Source organism: Cuculus canorus, chromosome 3 (assembly GCF_017976375.1).
Source record: "Cuculus canorus isolate bCucCan1 chromosome 3, bCucCan1.pri, whole genome shotgun sequence".
Classification (NCBI taxonomy): domain Eukaryota; kingdom Metazoa; phylum Chordata; class Aves; order Cuculiformes; family Cuculidae; genus Cuculus; species Cuculus canorus.
The window spans coordinates 53,438,842-53,457,663 of NC_071403.1; the positions used below are offsets into that span (position 1 = coordinate 53,438,842).

The 18,822-nt window shown below is 42.5% G+C and overlaps 1 protein-coding gene across 2 annotated transcripts in view; it reads left to right on the plus strand.

The window, feature by feature from the left end:
• Nucleotides 1-14,227: 14,227 nt before the first annotated feature.
• The window catches only part of SHPRH (SNF2 histone linker PHD RING helicase), a 51,769-nt gene continuing 47,174 nt past the window's right edge, over nt 14,228-18,822 (plus strand). Inside the window, exons 1-4 of one of the 2 annotated variants that reach the window (XM_054061757.1) lie at nt 14,228-14,373; nt 15,070-15,213; nt 16,939-17,611; nt 18,010-18,139. In XM_054061757.1, coding sequence (XP_053917732.1) covers nt 16,970-17,611; nt 18,010-18,139 — 772 coding nt within the window. In that variant the 5' untranslated portion in view covers nt 14,228-14,373; nt 15,070-15,213; nt 16,939-16,969. The remainder of the gene's footprint in view (nt 14,374-15,069; nt 15,214-16,938; nt 17,612-18,009; nt 18,140-18,822) is intronic. The other variant, XM_054061758.1, reaches the window with a different exon arrangement.

Sequence of the window (18,822 nt, forward strand, 5' to 3'; positions counted from 1 at the left end):
AATTGCCTTGATAACAGAATTTGCACACAGACTTTATCATTTTGACTTTCTAGCCAGGCAAAGCATTTCTGGAAGCATTTCATCACCTCAGGATTTATTAGAATCATTGTTATAACTCCCTTTCCTTTCACTTCCCTGGCAGTATGCTGCTGTGGTTTTGGTGACATATTAATTGTTTTTTCTTTGTGATTTCCTTCTTGTGAAGTGGCTGCACTGTCTCACTGGCCCACTGCCATTGCAGGGATGCCAAGACCTTGATCCTCACCTGGGGTGCCTGGCTCTTTAGCCACTAGCTATAACTGGTTGCTTCTTGGGGTGTATCAAATTTCAGCTCTTCCAGAATCAGACTTTCTTACTCTTGTCCAGCTATGCAACTCTACTTCATTTAAAACTGGATTTATCACAAAAAAATTGCCTTTATTAAGGCAGGAAAATAAACATCAAGCATAACACAACCATAGGTGATGAAATCCCTGAGGTTCAGCTGATCCGGCAGCTTGAATTCATTGACTTTGAATGCTGGTCCTCAGTAAGTATATTCAAATGCTTTCTGTCTAGCATGCCCATCAGCTATTTGCCTTTTGCCCCATGTTCTGTAGCTAGGCAAGACCGCATTTATATCTCCAGTCCACTTTTGATTAATGGTTCACATTTCACGCATTAGATCACAGAGCATCAAACATCATACTTGGATTTTTGCTTTCCAGCATATCTTCCTTATATGCTGTTACAAATTTTCTGGCTCTTGCTGAGCAAAACATAGTTACAAGACACTAACAGATCCAGATTTTCTATAAACATTGGAGTAACAGTGTTGTGAAATACCAGACCGTCTCATATGCTTTGAATTGGACATTAAGAAAAAGGATGCACCTGTAATCATTAGCTTCTTTAAAAAATCTTATGTACTGTCTGTAGCTATGAGGTTGAACTGAAAATGATCAAAAAGGAATGCCAGGAGCAGTGCACAAAAGCCAAAGAGAAGAACCTCTGATAGTCTTAATTAAAGAGTATTTTTATCTTGGTTCTCTAAGGAAATAAATCCAGTGTGTTTACTGTGCCTAATGTTGCCACCCCCCACACCACACACCCCCCTGACAAAATACAAAAAGCTATCTAGTCTGTAACTTGGGGAAAATATAACTGAAAAAGTCTCACAGATAAATACATTTATTTAGGTTTTTGAAGGTCAGTAGATGATTAAAAGAAGATGTACATAAGTACTCACACTGTGAAATAACCAGCAGTGGCAACCAGATGCCCAGTCAGCACAGTTCTGGGACAGCCATACAACGTGGTATCTCTGCCCTGAGACATACAATTGGGTACTCAAGAGAGGTGATTTTCAGAGGTGGAGGATGGAGTGACCATTAGGCACACTGATTATGTGTGACAGATGACTAAGGTTGGGTAGGAAAGCGGGGCCCTCGTGGAACCATTAATCCTCTCACGTGCATAAATTTTGTGTATAAACTATTAATTGTAATGCACAAAGTGATTCTTGAAATTTGATTAGGAGTGAATAGATGAAACAACAGGAAGAATACATGGCTGAGGTGCTGTGCTGTCATACTGTAAATAAATCGCATAGGCAATCAACATTCGCTCCACTATATTAAGAAAACTCAGGTGAGGGAAAAATTCTAAATAGCAGTTAGCTGTATTGTTTAGAGAATATCTGCATATTCATGATGATGAGTTTAAAACAAAATGTCCTTGGGGTTTTCAAATTACCTGTACAAACCTGTTGTGTAAGTACACATAAATTTTATAGCATAGCCTTTTATTTTTATTCTAAAGGACATTTTCTTGATAACTGTAGCATGTGCTTGTTTTTGTAGCATGTGCTTTTTTTGTAGCATGTGCTTGTTTTTAGCTTTGTTTTCCTTCTTCTTGGCAACAGCTTCTAAAAAGACTCTCTTTCATCATCATTGCACTTTTTCTTTAGCGGCAAACCATAACTCCCCAATAAATTACCCCAAACCAGCTCTATTGATTTGACAACTGCTAACAGTTACCACAGCAATAGACCAGCTATTGATTTTCATGTCTTTATTTAAATCCAACAGACAATTGCTAGTACTGGATATAAACATCTTAATTCCTGTTGCGTTTCTGATTTCTAAATGGTACCTGCTCTTAGTTTGTCTTCTTTGCCTTGTGTTCAAATCTCAGGAAACTGGATTTTTCAAATCTATTATTAGAACTCTCAGCCTAACTTAGGTCCTAAGTTAGGTCCTAGCTGGCTGAATATCTTAGGTCCTAGCTGGCTTTTATTTTCCTCTAAATCCCAACTACTGTCAGCAGAGGAAGTAAATCTGCACATCATTCTTCCTTCTCACTCTCCTTTACCAGACAATATAGTATGTGCCACTCAAATAATTTATACAACATTTTCAATGTATTTTCTAAATCATCCTAAAATGTGAATGTTCAGCCTAAATCTGTGTGAAAAGTCTTCTAAGTTTCCTTTCATTTTGTGGCTAAATGTAAATAGACTGATGACACACGTATAGAACCTGATCCCAAAGATTATTTGGTCATATGCTTAACTCCACTCTCATTTAACACAGCTTTTAAGTGTGCGCCCTCAGTTTTCTTTTTAGAAATTGAGGAGGAGGGTAAGGAGAGGAATTCAGGGATGTGTGGTGAGAAGGACACCTTCAGCTTCTGTTGTCTACTTCATTTTTAATTGTGTTTATTCATTTCTAATACAGTAAAAGTGTCTTGAATAAATAAATAAATAAATAAAAAGGTTTGCCCAGTAAACATCCAGATGGACTCTTGTTCTGTGAAGGGAGTACCACACATGTTTTCTGTGCATCACAGCTATGCTTTCCATCTGTGTATATACTTTCTAGTTCGAGACTCCCACAGCTGAGGAGAGAAACATCCTGGCCTATTTGTTGCTGCAAGAAAGACCTGATACTGCAAGACCAGAGTTCACATTGGCTTCTTGGGGTTGCATGGTAAATATGAGAGTGTGGAAGGGCGCAAAAGTGTGTTAGAAGTGAGTCTGTTAGCATTTTATGGTTGTAAACTGTACTTTTTAAGATGCTGAGATTAAATTGTCTTATCTCTTTGCCCATTTTAACTTTCTTGGTTGGAGATATGAAATGTGGGTGAGAGGAAGCTGTTATTCGGTTTGATGCTATTTTTAATTTTATAGTGTAGATAATGTATTCAGAAACCTTTTCTTTGAAGGCAAATTGCATTCAGTGCTCTTAGAGAGTATCACATCTTTATATAGCTTATGGGATAATTTTGATTAGATGTAGATCTTACTCTGTGGACAGAAGCATATAATACCTATGGTAATTATGATAATTGTATATCAGAAGTTGGCTATTGAGGAGAAAGCTATTTGTTCAGTATAAAACACTTTGGGGCTATGAGATAGGGAAGTGTCTGCATTTGAAGAATAAACAATAAAGAATCTAAAGTGTTAGAGCAGACTGTACTTTATGTTACTTTACATTACACATATCTTAAAGATTACTCAAATTGAAGTTATTTTGCTCCAAACAACACTAACTTCACCAGAATCTCTCAGAGATGCAGCGCATCAATGGCAGAGAATCAGCTTGGCTGTCAGGGAACCACCTTGCTTGTGCAGAAGCAGATGTGGAAGGCATGAATATATTGCCTAGGAAAGATGGCACCAAAGAGTAAACCACACCAAACTCTCATCAGGCAAACCAAACCCAAGCTTGAAGAATTGTGGCCAAGCCCAGTGAGGCAGAACTGAAAAATGCGACTGCCTAGGTAAGACCCTCCTAGGAAAGCTCTCATGTTGCAAGAAGCTAGGACAAAAAATCTGTGAGGGTTTGCTTGGTGTGGATGCCACTCCTTTTTTTTCTCCAGCTAAAACAATAGTGTGTATTTGGCTTTAGAACAAGGAGCAAAATTTTGAAGTATGTGAGTTAAAACTGTATACTGTGGGAGTTTCCCATTGGGTTAACTTTTTTTTCTGGAAGACTTTCTGACAAATGCTGTTTCCAAGTATAGGAGAAAGAAAAAAACATCCTCAGCCTTTGGTAAAAGCATGCTCGTTGCTCTCCTTGTGGAGCAAACATTATGGGACTCCTTGGGGACCAGTGGCGGCAGTGCCTGGCAACCACCCCAGCCAGGAGCTGAGCAGCCGAGAGAAGAGCCCTGGAGGCTGGTCAAGCAGGGACAGTCAGGGCTGGTGGTGCCTCCAGTACCCTGACAGAAAGTCACTGACTTAAGGTTTGGGCAGCAGCCAGAACTGTTGCAGTTTGTGATAAGCCATAAACAAGACGCTTACCAAGCCAGCAGATAAGCATTTCTTGTTCTGCTGATATCTCTACACACAACATCGTAGTACTGTTATTTATATCCTATAACAACTTAATCATTTATCATTTTCCATCTGTGCTGCAGACCCAGGACTTCATCTATTAGGAACATCTGCAGGTCCATAAGCATCCTAGGAGAATATTTCTTGCAACAGTTTTGTATTCTGTTCCTATTGCCTAGAGAAACACACTGGAGTTAATGAAAAGCAATACTTTGTTGGGGAAAAAAAGGAAAAGATTTATTTTACTCTGACCCCATTATTTTCTCTCACAATCGTTCTTCAAATAAAAGCCTGTTCTCCCATCTCTTTGGACCTCCTAATTACCTCCTCAACTAAAAAGGAACTAAAAAAGGTTTATTTTTGCTCAAGCACTGTTGTGAGATGAAATATTTCATCATTTTATTGTAGCACAAGGTGGCTTTTTTTCCCTGAGACAGTGTTCAGTGAGGCACAGTTATTTCTGCTGACTCATTTCCCCAGCCAGAGAAGGCAGATTCTACCAACTTCAGCTAAGAGATATGACCAGTTCTGTGGTACACAGATGAAATACCATGCAGGAAAATGCCTTAGAATAGAATAAGTCAAAAACCAAAACTCCTCAGAGCACCAAAAGCAGGAAGGAGATCAGGTTGAAGCATGGTTTATTATTGAAATTTGTGTACAAACTTTGTAACTGTAGCACTACATAACAGATTATACATCTACTCTGGTGAGAGTACGGTAGATATGGACTTATTTTTTGTTATCATTTTACAGCTAGAACACAATGCACAGAGCTGGGCTTGGTCAGATTGGAAAAGGCAAAGTAGACACTAATGAAAAGAGAGTATATGCAGACACTGGAGATTAAAGAAAAGTATAAAATTCAATTACAAATTTCTGTAATTGCAAAAGGTCACTTTGTATAGAAGTACGAAAATTAAGTCCTTAAATTGCTTGCATCACATGTATTGGTTATAAACCATGAACTAGAACTGCTCATTTACTTGGGCCATTCCATCAGTCTCCACCAGGTTGGAGGTACCATGTAGAAAAAAAACCCAAAGATATTTTTTGAGCCCCAAACCAATTTCTCATTGTTCATTGATCGTTGCATTTCTAGGTTTTAGGCTAGACATGCAAAAACATAGTCTGATTAATAAAAGTGTAGGTCTGTGATATTATTTGAAGTACAATGACAATATATCCAGAAAAAATATTCTTTCTCATTAGCTAGGGTTGTTGCCTTAGTCAGTTAATGCCCCTAGCCAAACTAAAAGGTCAGCTCAGGGATGCTTCAGGCTCCTCTTCACTAGAGACTTGCTGGAGGGATCAACAGTGCTGCAGACAGCCGAGAGTCTAGAGGCTTCTGGTGCCTTAACATTTCTTCCCTGAACAGCAGCATCAGCCTTGTACTACCACACTTGGGCCTCTCCTGTTTCAGATTCACCGTGCTTTTCAAAGAAAAGTTATAAGGAATCAGACCTCATTGCATTAGCAGCACAAAGCAGTCTGCTCTGCTGTCCAGCTGACAAATGCCTCACTGTAATTCCCTCATGGTATAGTGCCACAGAGTACCTCACTATTTCATATACTGCAGATACAAATATCCCTGTGTCTTCTGCCAGAAATGCAGTCCGGCACTAACAACATCCAGATCAAGTGTAACTACCCTGAAGCACCAGGTAGTTTGCTGACAGCTTTGCGGTATCTCCTTGGCTGTTTCATGCCCTGTGCAATCCATGATTCAGCACTGCCTGCTCTCTCAGCTCAGAATCAGAACAAATGCTGGGCAGGGCAGAGCACACAGCCTACCGCCCTGTAAAGCCAGGTGCTTTTTCTGAGTCAGTGTCATAACCTGGGTGGGCTCAAAGGTAAATTTCAGACAGATTCCTCTAAAGGGAATTATTATTAATCATCTGGCATGAAGCTACATCGGTCTTTATGAACTTTTTTGGGAGGGGGTAGATTTTCATCTGTGTTAAATAAATACTTCGGCTTACAGCTTGAGTACTGCAAATCTTTCCGTACGTCTAGTTCTATAAATCAGGGAAATAATATCCCTGATGAAGTTCATAATCTCTTTGAAAAAAAAAAAAATAAAAACTGCTTCTCACTTCTTTATGAATAAAGTGGCCAAAAGAAAATTGTCCCAGAAGACTGCCTATTTTTGTTTAAATTACACTTTGAATTGCCTTTTTATCCATAGTGCACACCACAGATAAGAATTTTGCATTAAGAAGTTTTGATTGGTTTAATTTTTATATTAGACAGCCAGCTATGAAGTCAAATATTCTCTTGCTGGAGTGCAAAAATAAAGATTTTTCACTGCCAAGAAAGATATCTCTAATAGATAATGTCTGAAATATTTCTCTGTCATGAGTGTCCTTCAGCTCTCCTACAAATCACTGTGCCAAATATTGTGTCATAAACATCTATATTTTGAGCCTAAATTTCCAAATATTCTTTTCTAATAGCATTTTATCTACTTAATTCCAGTTTTATTAGAGGGCTTCCTTTTTCTCAGGAACTGCAAACTTTTCCTTTATGTATTTTTGTTATGTTAAAAAAAAAAAGGCTTATAAAAGCAATATCAAAGTAATGAAAACACCTTATTTAGGTATATATTTAAATAACTCCAAGAACTGGATTCCAAATCCTACATAGTAACTCTAGATGATGTCCTAGATGCAATGACATGGTTATTTTTTTTTTCTGCTCTATATTTAGGTAGTCTTTTTAACTGTCCTTCTCTCTTGGAAAGAGGGAGATGGGCTTAACTCCCACCAGTGACTGATCAGCTGCTACAGTCAGTCCTGAGGTCAGGTGTATCACCTGGTTTTCACAAAACCAGCATGTAGCTCAGCTGAATGGCAGATGGACAAGGGTGCATAAGAATTGTGCATACACGTGAGCTGAGACAGATGGCCTGAAGAGTGTTATTCCGTGGGGTGTAGATAGATTCCTTCAGGAGATGCTGTGTCAAGAGGCAGAAGGGCACAAGTGATATACTGAACTTCGCTATTTTGAAGAAAGAAAACTGAAGCCCTGGAGAAGCGATAAAAAAAGTGAAGCTTGCTATCCCATGGCCCCATGGCATTGTTCTCTGTGTTCCGGGGAGTTAGCCTACAGGCTTACCTTATTGTTTCTGGCACACAAATATACTCGGCTTTTCGCGACTCTCTGAAAAATATTTAAAACTTCTACTCTTTTGCCTGAACCAGTTTTAAGCACTGTGGATGGTAGCAATTAATCAATAGCACTTTAAAAGTCCCACTATGATATCTGAATTACTTTAAAACACCAAACAGTAAGGAAGCTGAGTAGAGCTGAAACTATGAATTTCCTACCAGGGCACAGAATACTGACCATGAGTTTATTAATCTGGAATAGGCTGGAGCCATATTAGGCCTCCACTGGGGTCCATCTTTTCATTTCTATCATACAGTGATTTTTATCTATAGAACTCAAAAGACTTTCCCTGCTAGATAAGTAACCGATTAACACAGTGAGTGGTTTTCTACGTAGTTTGCTAAGGCATACAGATGCTCAGTTAGTGCTTCAGCCTAACATGCAATCATTGTAGTGCGAGGAATACAGTTTATCTGCCCTCGGTTTTATTCTTTTGCTGCAACTACTCACATTTCCTGCAATCAGAACCAATCTGGACACAAATACAATTTTTATTTTCTTTAGAAACATTCTGCTTGCCTTTGTAACTAAAATATTTGTGGAAAGGACTCTAAAATACCACATTGACTAACATGCTGTCTTCTCTTCTCCATTCTCCCTCACAAAAAGAAACAATTTAGAAAGTAGCATGTCTCTTGCTTTTATTTGCTTACTCTTTCTGGGATTCAATACTGCTAGTGAGAGGAAAGGGGAATTTTTTTATCCATAGGCAAGTGGGGCTCGGTTCTCAAGTGTGGTCAAAAAAGCTGCGTAGTCTCATTTTATGTCATAGTCTCTTCTCTTTACACTGTTCCTTTCTGTTTTGTTAAATTAAATGGCAAATATCTTCTTTCATGCATTCAAAATCTTAAGAATATGAGTGAAATAACTAGGTACTCATCACTAGGATCTTTAGTCATTAGCAGTTGAATAGAAACGGGCATTCTTCCACATGCTCTTGACCCTTATTTCAAACTACAGCTCATTTATCCTGGGAACTAAAGAAGATATTTCCTACAGAAATGGGAGTGAGAGAAAAAGAGAGGCTAGACAGAAATCAATAGGCAAAACTGGCACTCTCTTGCTGCCATTGTATTTTCCCTCTTCTAAAGGCAGAAAGGTTCCTTTCTGGCTCACTAATTTTTATGACATCCAGATAAGAAAATAAAGTTCATTTTCAAAAGAGCTTTACATTAAAAGTCTTTAAAAAAAACCCATCACTACCAAAGAAAGCGCAAATCCCCACCCCAGAGAGGAAATCATTAAATAGAAGACATGCATAAAAGAAATACAAAAGTTAACAAAAAGACAAGGACTTATTAAAAGCTTCACAGACCTTAGCCTGTGAACAGAGCTCACTGAAGCATAGATTATTGTCTGCTATTTCTACACAGATTCCTGAAGTATACGCTGTTGCAGTGATTTCTAATAATGGCTGAGTGATTTGACTACCATCTGTCATGTGTTTTTCTTCCATTATTTTCCTGCAGGAGACTATGCAATGTAATGTTTTGGTTCACTCATTTTTGTCTGTTCTTTTTTGTGCTGCCATATACTTGTATGGGAGAAGTCTGAGTCAAAGCAATGCTCTTTGGGCTTTTAGTGGGAAACAGGTTAATGTTTTCATGGTCACCAGTTCCTAGGAAAGCTCAGGTAATAGCTAGGCAAGATAGTTACTGCTAGAACATTACATCTTTAATGTTCCTTTTCAGTTCGAAGGAGATCAAGAAAATTTCTCTAGATGATGCATCAGCTACAGGATTCAGAAACAGATGGACCCTGTGCCAAAAGTTTAGCAGTCCCTCAGAAGTTCAGAATACTCACTAAGAGCTTTTAGAGGAGCTCACAATTCTGAACCGGAAAACTGCGAGTTGTTGTCACGGTAGATCCATCACATTTAAGCAGGATTTAGAGATTTATAATGAAATGGGATATCACAATGTTCCCTGCTAGCTTTATTGCTAGTTGTAGATCCCAGGACATTAATAAAGCTGTTTTCTATTCTTCACCTTAGGATTAGATTTGACAGCAATTATGGATCCTTATGGGAAGCCTTTTAGGCTATACCTGAGTAGCCTCTATCACGTATGCTAGTGGATATGGTCTAGTTCCTGGGCAACTGGCACAGTCTATAGTGTACCAAAGTCCTTTTGGAAGGAGCTGTGCCCAGTCTGCATTCAAGCAGGACTGACTTACAGCATAACAAGAATCCAGAAACCTTTTGTGTTTCTTTTTCACTGATGTCTGTGACAACCCCTCCACACCCTTTACAAGGACACAGGCCTGACTTACCTCATGAGTGATGCAACGCATTGCCACTACTGCTAGTATTCCCAGGGAAGCTTAACACCAAAGGCCAGCCAAACCTAAAATAAAAAGGCAGGAGATCGACAATGGACTAGATGAAGTCTATATTCCCTAAATTCCAAAATAACTTTTGATTAGAGACTGTAGAGAAGGGGAATATTCCACCTGGAAGACTTGCCTTTTCTATCCCATTTCTCACAGCTAGCAGAGCCCAGACTTCATGAAGCGGAGGAGAACAAGCAGCAGTCACTGGTGGGATTTCCTCACAGTGTCACATTGGCAACAAGAGATGCAGGACAGTCTCATGAGGAGCCCCACATTTGAGGCCCCGTGTAGAGGGAATCCATGCTGCCCCAGTGTCATGGTTTAACCCCAGCTGGCAATTAACAACCATGCAGCTGCTGGCTCATCTCTACCCCTGCAGTGGAATGAGGAAGAGAATGAAAGAAAAGTGAGATAAAGACCATTTAATAGGACAGCGAAGGGCACAGATAATAACGGAACATACAAAGCAAGTGGTGCACAATACAATGGCTCACCACCTAGTCGCTGATGCCCAGGCTGACCCCCAAGAGTGATTGCTGGCCCCCAACCAACTCCTCCCAGTTTATACACTGAGCAGATGTTATACAGGATGGAATATCTTTTTGGCCAGTTTGAATCAGCTGTCCTGGCTGTGTCCTCTCCCCAGTGCTACACTAGCTACTAGGAAGAAAATTAACCCTATCCCAGCCAAAACCAGCACACCCAAACTGATAGCATACCACTTTTATGACCCTCTCACCTCAATAACCATGATGGAAGTAGTCGTTCTCTGGCTGCTCTGAATCCTGTGATTGAGAGACATAGTTCAGGATGGGAAAATCTGATGTTCACACCTTGCAACACAAACCTGGATTTCGTGCCTTTAAAAGGAGCTGTCTACCCAGGCACAAGGCTGCATGCCAGGAGGTGGGAGTGAAACACGGTGGCTTCACGAATTCCTAGAGAAGCACATAACTTCAACTGCTCACTGTCTTACTGATTTGAGTCAACAGCTAAATCCCAAAAGGCATATCCAGAAATAAAAGGCTTCCATGCAAAAAAAAAAAAAATTAGAAAGGAGGAAGATCTTTTAACAAGACCTTCAGATTATGAGGAAGGCAGAAAACCTTTCAAGGCAATTCCAAACCACTGGCTTGGCAGCACAGGCTGTAACACAGACCCAGCATGCCAGGATATAGCACACCTAGAGGTATGGATCACTAGGGACATGCAATGAGCTTCCCCCAGTGTGATCCAGGTCTGGCTTTAAGCTTTTTGCACAAATATGACCCTCTTCCTACTTTGAGCCAAACTAGCTCTTCTGCTACTTCTCCAACAATTTGTTCACACAGCTACCAGAAAAAAAAATGCTAGCAGTAAAGCTGTGCTTGCAGCACCACCAAAAACTTGAGAGTATGAACATCCTCAGGGCCCCACCAGCCCTGACTGCTCCTGCCCAGCCGAGGCAAGGACCCCCCCCCAGGCTGTCAGCCCCCACCCCAGCAACACTGCATCAGGGCTGCTCTCCAGCTTCCCACAGTCCTGCTCTGGAGGGCCGTGAGCCCTGTTGAGCCGTGGGCCCAGGAACCTCCCCATAAAACAGGTTTGCTCACTCTTCATCCCCTTGGTTACTGTTATTCCAGTTACCGATGTACACCAGAATGTCCTCCCTTTTGTCTCTGTTCCACAGTAACACACTGTTGTAACGTAGGACTAAGTGATGGTTTTAAAGTGAACTTTCATATAGGAATGCCAAATACTCATGTAGCAAACCCAACTTGGAGAATTTAAACAGCCAAACCAACACGGCATGAAGGCCAACACTCTGAAGATTCCTCTCACTACTGCACACCATTCCTTTGAGCAGCTCCACCAAACTGACAGGGGACTTACCCTTCCAAAAAGGCTAAAAATGGTGGAAAATTAGGCACAGACAAGTAATGAATTCAATTGTAAAGACTAATCCTAGCAAATAGTCTAAATGATAGCTCTAAGAAAAAACAAAAGACTTCTTACTGTAAATGGCTTTCCTATTTGTGTATTTACAGCTGTTATAAGCCCTCCAGTGTGAATCTGTGTATTTTACAAGCAGATAAATATTTTCATAGTTTTTATTGAAGTGATAGTTGTCATTAAAAATTAATTGGACTAATTTTGCCTTTTTGCAGTGCTAATTGCCCAGAAATCCACTCCTTAGATCACTTTTGTCACATGACTTAACGTATCTTTGCATGCCTCTTTTCTCTCAACAGTATTTCACCTCATGGATTGCATCAAGAGTTCCACCATCACCACTACTTTGAGCAATCATTTCTCAGTGTCACCTTTTCCCACGTGTGACTGGCCACGGAAACAAGATGGTATCTCCTCTGCTCCAAGATAGTTTCTAAACCCAACAGACTTTCTAAAGAAGCAACACAAGCACTGTTGGTGTGAGTACTCATGCTTAAAATCATTCAAGCCAAAATGCTTTCATCAGTTTCCCCACAAAGTGGACTTTATCCCATCACCCCTTACATAAACACCTGTCCTAAGGACCTGACACACCTCACAAAACCTATGTGGGGCTTTAAGTAACCCAACACCTTTAGCCTCTGTCTTCATGGGCACAACCTAGACCACTGTCATGGTTTAGCCATGGCAAGGCCAATTTCGGCAGCTAAAACTGAGCAGCTGGTCAATAAATTCCGTTATACCCCACCTCCAGGGAAAGGAGAAAGGGAAAAGAGAGGAAAAGATTTGCGGTCTGGAAACTAAAGCTAAAACAGTTTTAATGAAATAATAATGAAGAAGCTACTATTAATAAGAAAATAATAATTAAAATAAATGAAATTGCGCCCCACCCCTAGATGACTGTATGTTACCACAGATGGCATGACGGAAGGGTCTGCCGCTAGGAGGGAGCTGGGCTCAGGAACTGGATTCAGGAATGCATGGATCCAGGATCAGGGCCAAAGACAGACGACGTCCTCATCGGACATCAGCCATAGAAGAAGAGAGACTTGACCTTTGTCATCGATCAGTTTTACACTGAGTATGATGTATATGGGATAGAATACTCTGTTGGTCAATTTGGGGTCACCTTTTCTGTCCACTCCTCCCTGCAGGTGCGATGCTTTTTCATCTTTGACTTACAGCATTCCACCAGTTCAAGGATGGCCTTGGTTACTATAAGCATTGGCCCTTCTGCATACCAATGCCCCGTGTTGTCACTTCTAGAGAAGAACACTGTCTGAAAAACATGCAGTTAATCTTCAGAAAATGAAGTTACTTAGACGAGGCTTAGCTGAAGTTAGAAAACTAATTCTCCTTCAGCTCAAACCAGAACAGAGATTATCAGCAGAGAGGCAGGTGATAGTTAGCAACACCAATAAGAGGCCTCCTGTTCAGAGTTCATCTAGTGATGGCACAAGGCTTAGCTGAAATTAGAAAACTCCTTCTTTAGGTCAAACTACAACAACCATGTCCCCCTCACCTGCCTCATCAGGTCAGATATTAGCAAAAAGTTGTTTACTGAAAGAGCAGTCAAGCACTGGAACAGGCTGCCCAGGGAAGTGGTGGGGTCACCATCCCTGGAGGTGTTCAAAAAGCATATAGAGATGGCACTTAGGGACATTAGGTGGATGATGGTCTCTTTGCCCAAGTGATAGGTGAGAACCTGTGAATGGGCTCAGATTGTGTTAGGGGAGGTTCAGACCGGACATGATGGAAACCTTCTTCCCTGAGCTAGATGATCTTTAAGGTCCCTTCCCACCCAAACTATTCTATGATTCTATGATTCTATGATTCTATGATTCTATGATTCTATGAAAGGGTTATCAAGCACTGGCAGAGGCTGCCCAGGGAGGTGATTGAGTCACTGTCCCTGGAGGTATTTAAAAGACGGGTACATGGGGTGCTTACAGATATGATTAATAGTAGGTACGTTTAGACTAGATGATCTCAAAGGTCTTTTCCAACCTAGGGATTCTATGGTTCAGTAGACACGATGATTTGGGGCTGACGGCTGGACTGGAAGAACTTAGAAGTCTTTTCCAGCCTTAATGATCCCATAATCCCCCTAGAAGCCCTTTCCTAGAGAGCCAGACCCACCCACTCCCGCTCCCCCACGCCTGTTCCCAGGCCGTCTCCCGCCCCTCCCCATCCCCGCCCCTCCCCATCCCCGCCCCTCCCCATCCCCGCCCCTCCCCATCCCCGCCCCTCCCCATCCCCGCCCCGCCCCATCCCCGCCCCTCCCCATCCCCGCCCCTCCCCATCCCCGCCCCTCCCCATCCCCGCCCCTCCCCATCCCCGCCCCTCCCCATCCCCGCCCCACGGACCCGCAGCGCCTGCGTCGCCTCCCTCCCTCCCTCCCTCCCGCTGCTTGTTCCGGTGGCGCGGGAGGGGGCGGGCAGAACTGGCGTCTCCCTGGGATGCCATTGGGCCGCCCGCCGGGGCGGGTGCGCACGCAGCTCTGCGCCCGCCCCTCTGCCCCCGAGCGGCCCTGCCTGCTCGGACGGGGGTCGCATATACCCCCTGGCGGCGGGGGGCGCTGTGCTCGTCAGGCCGGGGAACGGCGGCGGTGCCCGACGGTGCGTCCGCTCCCTCAGGGCTCGGAGGGCGCTGGGGCTGCCCCCGTGCCCGGATCGGGAGGGCGGCGGGCAGACGGGATGCTCGGTGCGCCCTGGTGCGGGTCTTCGCGGGGAGTGCCTCCGGGTCCGTGCAGCGCTCCCGGGAGCGATGGGTGCCCCGGGGTCTTTGCATGTGTGTGTGTTTCCTCAGGGGTCCGTGCCTGTCGCCTCCCCCATGTGTGTCCCCCCACCCCGTCCTGGGGACCCTGCGGGTGTGCCCGTCGTGTCCCTCCGCCCTGGGGTCCGTGTGGGTGTCCCCGTCGTGTCCCCCCACCGCCTCCTGGGGCCCGTTGGGGTGACCCCGTCTCCATGTCGTCGTAGTTCCCCCGGGGTTCCTGCGGGTGTCCCCCGTCCCCGTGTCCCCGTCTCCTCTCTCCCCCCCCCCCCCCCCCCCCGGGGTCCCTTCGGGTGTCCCCGTCGTGTTCCTCCACCGCCTCCTGCGGTCCGTGCGGGTGTCCCCGCGGTGTCCCCGTCCCCCGAGGTCCTTCTGGTGCTCCCCGGTCTGTGCAATGAGGGCCTGGAGGTGCTGGTTGCCGCTCAGCTTCGAGTAAGTCTGCGGGGCAAGGACGGCGAGACCCGCCCGTGGTTGCCCCGGGACTGCAGGGCTGGGGTCTGACCGACCCCCGAAAGCATCACGGCACGTCCTTCTGTTCGCAGAGTCGCTGCTCGTCCCGTAGGCAGGACAGTCCTCTGGCCAGAGCGGTGTCAGTGCCCTCCTCCCGAGTGTCTACATCGGAGTGCGATGCTGGAGTGACTGTGCACGTGCAGACCTGGTGATGCAGGCATCCTTCTTTCTTTGCTGTAAGTGCAGTGTTATGGGAGGTGTGCTCGCCCTTAGGAGTTTCTGCGTTTATTGGCAGCGACGCTCTGCGTGCATGAGAACTATGTTTCATAGAACCACTAGGTTGGAAAAGACCTCTTAGATCATTGAGTCCAACTATTCCTATCTGCCACTAAACCGTGTCCCTGAGCACCTTGTCTACCTGTCTTGTAAATACCTCCAGGGATGGTGAAAAACTCATGTTTTCTTTCTCTAATTCCATTGAGCTTGAAATTTAAAAGTGGCAAGATCTGTTGGAGCAAGTCCAGAGGAGGGCCATGAAGATATTTAGAGGGCTGGAGCACCTCCTATAGCAGGACAGTCTGAGAGAGTTGGGCTTGTTCAGAAGGCTCCACGGAGACCTTGTAGCCACCTTCCAGTACATAAAGGGGGCCTACCGGAAAGCTGGGGAATGGCTCTTTGTTGAAGGCCAGTGATAGGATGAGGAGTAACAGTTTTAAGCTGAAGGAGGCGAGATTTAGATTTAGATATTGGGAAGAATTTTTTTACTGTGAGGGTGGCGAGGCACTGGAACAGGTTGCCCAGAGAGGTAGTGGATTACCTATCCCTGTAGGTGTTCAAGGCCTGGTTGGATGAGGCCTTGGGCAGCCTCGCCTAGGGGAGAGTGTCTCTGCTCATGGTGGAGTGGTTTGAGCTAGATGATCCCTAAGGTCCCTTACAACCCAAACCTTTCTATGATTCTGTGAAGATTTGAATATTCCTGAATTTTTCTTTTGACTTCCACAAACTTGGATGCAGAAGCTGAGCTGATGTGGATATCTAAGTATTTTCCCATCCTTGCTGACAAAGACAGTGCTGTAATATGAGGTCATGAATCTTTTGCTTTGTTCAGGCTCCTTATAAAAACATTGTTTAAAAAAAATTACTACTTGTTTGGGTGTTTAAGTGTGAGCATGTGGTTTTGAGTATGTAATTATTAGTTTCCCTAGTGGGTCTAATATTCCATAATCTGCTTCTTCATGTCTATTGTTTAGTCTGTGTACTTTATTCTTAAGTATTTTATCCACACTGTTCACTGCCTAGGTTCACTTAAGGAGCTGGATGTGTATTTTGACTTAGCTTTGCAATTAGCTGGATCATTAAGACTGCGCATTTATTTTGCTAGTTGGTCACAATCACATTGAATAGAATCAGTAAGGGCAAGCAAGTTGTATGTGCAAGTCCTAGGATGCATAGTTTACTGGGAAAATTAAGTGTTCAATACTAGTAGGAAGGTCATTAGGGACTCCTAAGGACAAAACTTGATAGCTTAGGCTCTAAACGATATTTTCTTACGATATGTCAGCGTAGGCTTTGGAAGGAAGGAATGGAGGAAGAATTTTCGTCTATATTTTCCCCACACCCTCTCCCAAATCTCCTGTGCTTCCTGCACTTTTGTTTGTAGAGTTTCTTTTGCCATCTCCCTCTGCTGCTTCTCACTTTGTATTTGTCCCACAAGATTCTTAGTCACAGCTGTGAAATATAGCGTTGTTGGTTGATGTCTGTGTATTTTGTGTCCAGCTTTGTATGATGGCACAGCGACAGGAGAGGCTCTGTAAAACTAAGTCTGTTTTGAACAGTTAGATTTCTTAGTGCGTGTGTCCGTATCCAAACATTTGCAAGTTTAGCAGGTACTGCACAGTGAAATTTTGGTGTGGCCATCTGATTTTGTAGTACTCATTACTTACCAATTTACTTTATTTCAGAGGCTGAAAACACTGTTGAGAAAACGACAAAATGAGTGGTCGTCGAAAACGTGCACCTCCATCAAAAATAGATGAGGAGAAGAAGAAGCAGCTCTGTTGGAATATGCACGAAGACCGGAGAAATGAGATGATAACATTGGATGATGATATGACCAGTGAGGACCTTGTTCCAGGTCCAAGCACTTCTTCTGCGTCCTTCATTGTTATAAATGAAGATAGCACTGATGAAGATCTCGTTCAAAAAGAAGGCAATAGATCAAAATCTGTTAAGTTTTTGACAGTTAACAATGAAGAAGACTCTTACTCCATCTTGCCTTCTGTTTCAGTACCGCTAAATATTATAGTCTTGCCATACCGTGCGGATGGGTCCTGGAAAGCTTTGTTGGGAGAATTTGTTCTTCATCTTCCTTCTGAGCAAATTCCAACTGACAACTTCCATGAAAGGAGCTTTAGTTTGATGAGAGGAGACTCTGAAGATCAGTTGCAGATTTGTGTTCATGAAAGAAGTGAAGAGGAGTACAGTAACGAAACAAAAGAATACCTGGGTGCTTATGAACAACGTATTTTGGTGGAAACAAATTTAGGTGGTGAGCTATTGGAAGGCTTGAGATGGTTGCAAAAGAAAAGGATAATTGGACTTTATCAAAGACCTGGAGAGTCTCAAGCCTTAAAGGTATGGGTTCTTATATTTGTTTTGCATTTTAAGTCATTTTTTTGTTTGAAATAGAAAATAAAACCTCTGAACAATGAAATATGGCAGCTACCATTTGTTTTTATAACGTGATAAAAATATTTAGTTTCTACTTGCTTTTGTAAATATTTTCAATGGTTTATTTTCCTAAAAATTTCTTTTTACTCTTACACCGTTAATAATGCATTACTTGAAGGAATCACAGAAGCCTTTTCCTGCAATGTACTGTATCCTCTATGTGGTGATTTTAGTAAATCCGTTATATATGTCTACATCTGCTAAGTTTCAAAGCACCGCTTTTATTTTCATGTTTTTCTGTTTATAGTATTCTTATAGTTCTAACAGTTAACTAAGTCATTAACTGCATAACCATTTCACAGGTTGGAATTTATCTGCTGGAAGCTGGGCTAAGTAAACCAGAGTTTCTCAGTGATGGAGGTGGAAGACCCAAAAAAGCTAATCAGCTGATTCAGAAACTCATGGAAAAGTTTTATAGTTTTTTAATTCCAGGTAATGTTGAATGTTCAAGTTGAATGTTGATGAATAAGTTTTTTTTTATTCAAGTGCGGGGGCTTTTTTAGTAGCTTTAAATGTAAGGGAAAGTAGTAAGTTATTCCTACCATCTGGAAGAACTTTATTTTAAAGGTAATATTATTAGGTTTTTCCTTCCGTATTATTACCTGATAATTAATCATATGCTAATTTGCTTATGGTGAAATTACAGATGGTAGTATTCCTTCTCCACAAATAAGGCATGTAAAAGTTTGTGCCCTTACCTCTCTTGGGAGTAAATATAGTTTTCAATGATTCGTGTAGGTTGTTTGAACAGATCTACAGTAGCTCACCCAAGTTACGTAGGAACAGTTTAAAAGAACCAGGAAATAAATTTGGAAGGCTTTTGTTCTTAGTGTGGTACCTAACACACAACTGTGGCAACAGAATTTCTGCTTGGTTTGTATTGTAAAGCAGTTGTAATCTAAACTATAGAAAATGTACCTTTATGAGGAGTTTAACCACTGCGAATTTATAATAAGGACGTTGTCATAATTTTGGAATTGCAGATGTCTTTATTATATTCAATAGTGATACAGATTTTTAGGGTGACACATGACCACTTTATGGTACAGTATCTTAGGAGACTCTTAAGAAAACCAACCTTGGTTTTATTCCTGAGTGTAGGATGGGTTGGAGAC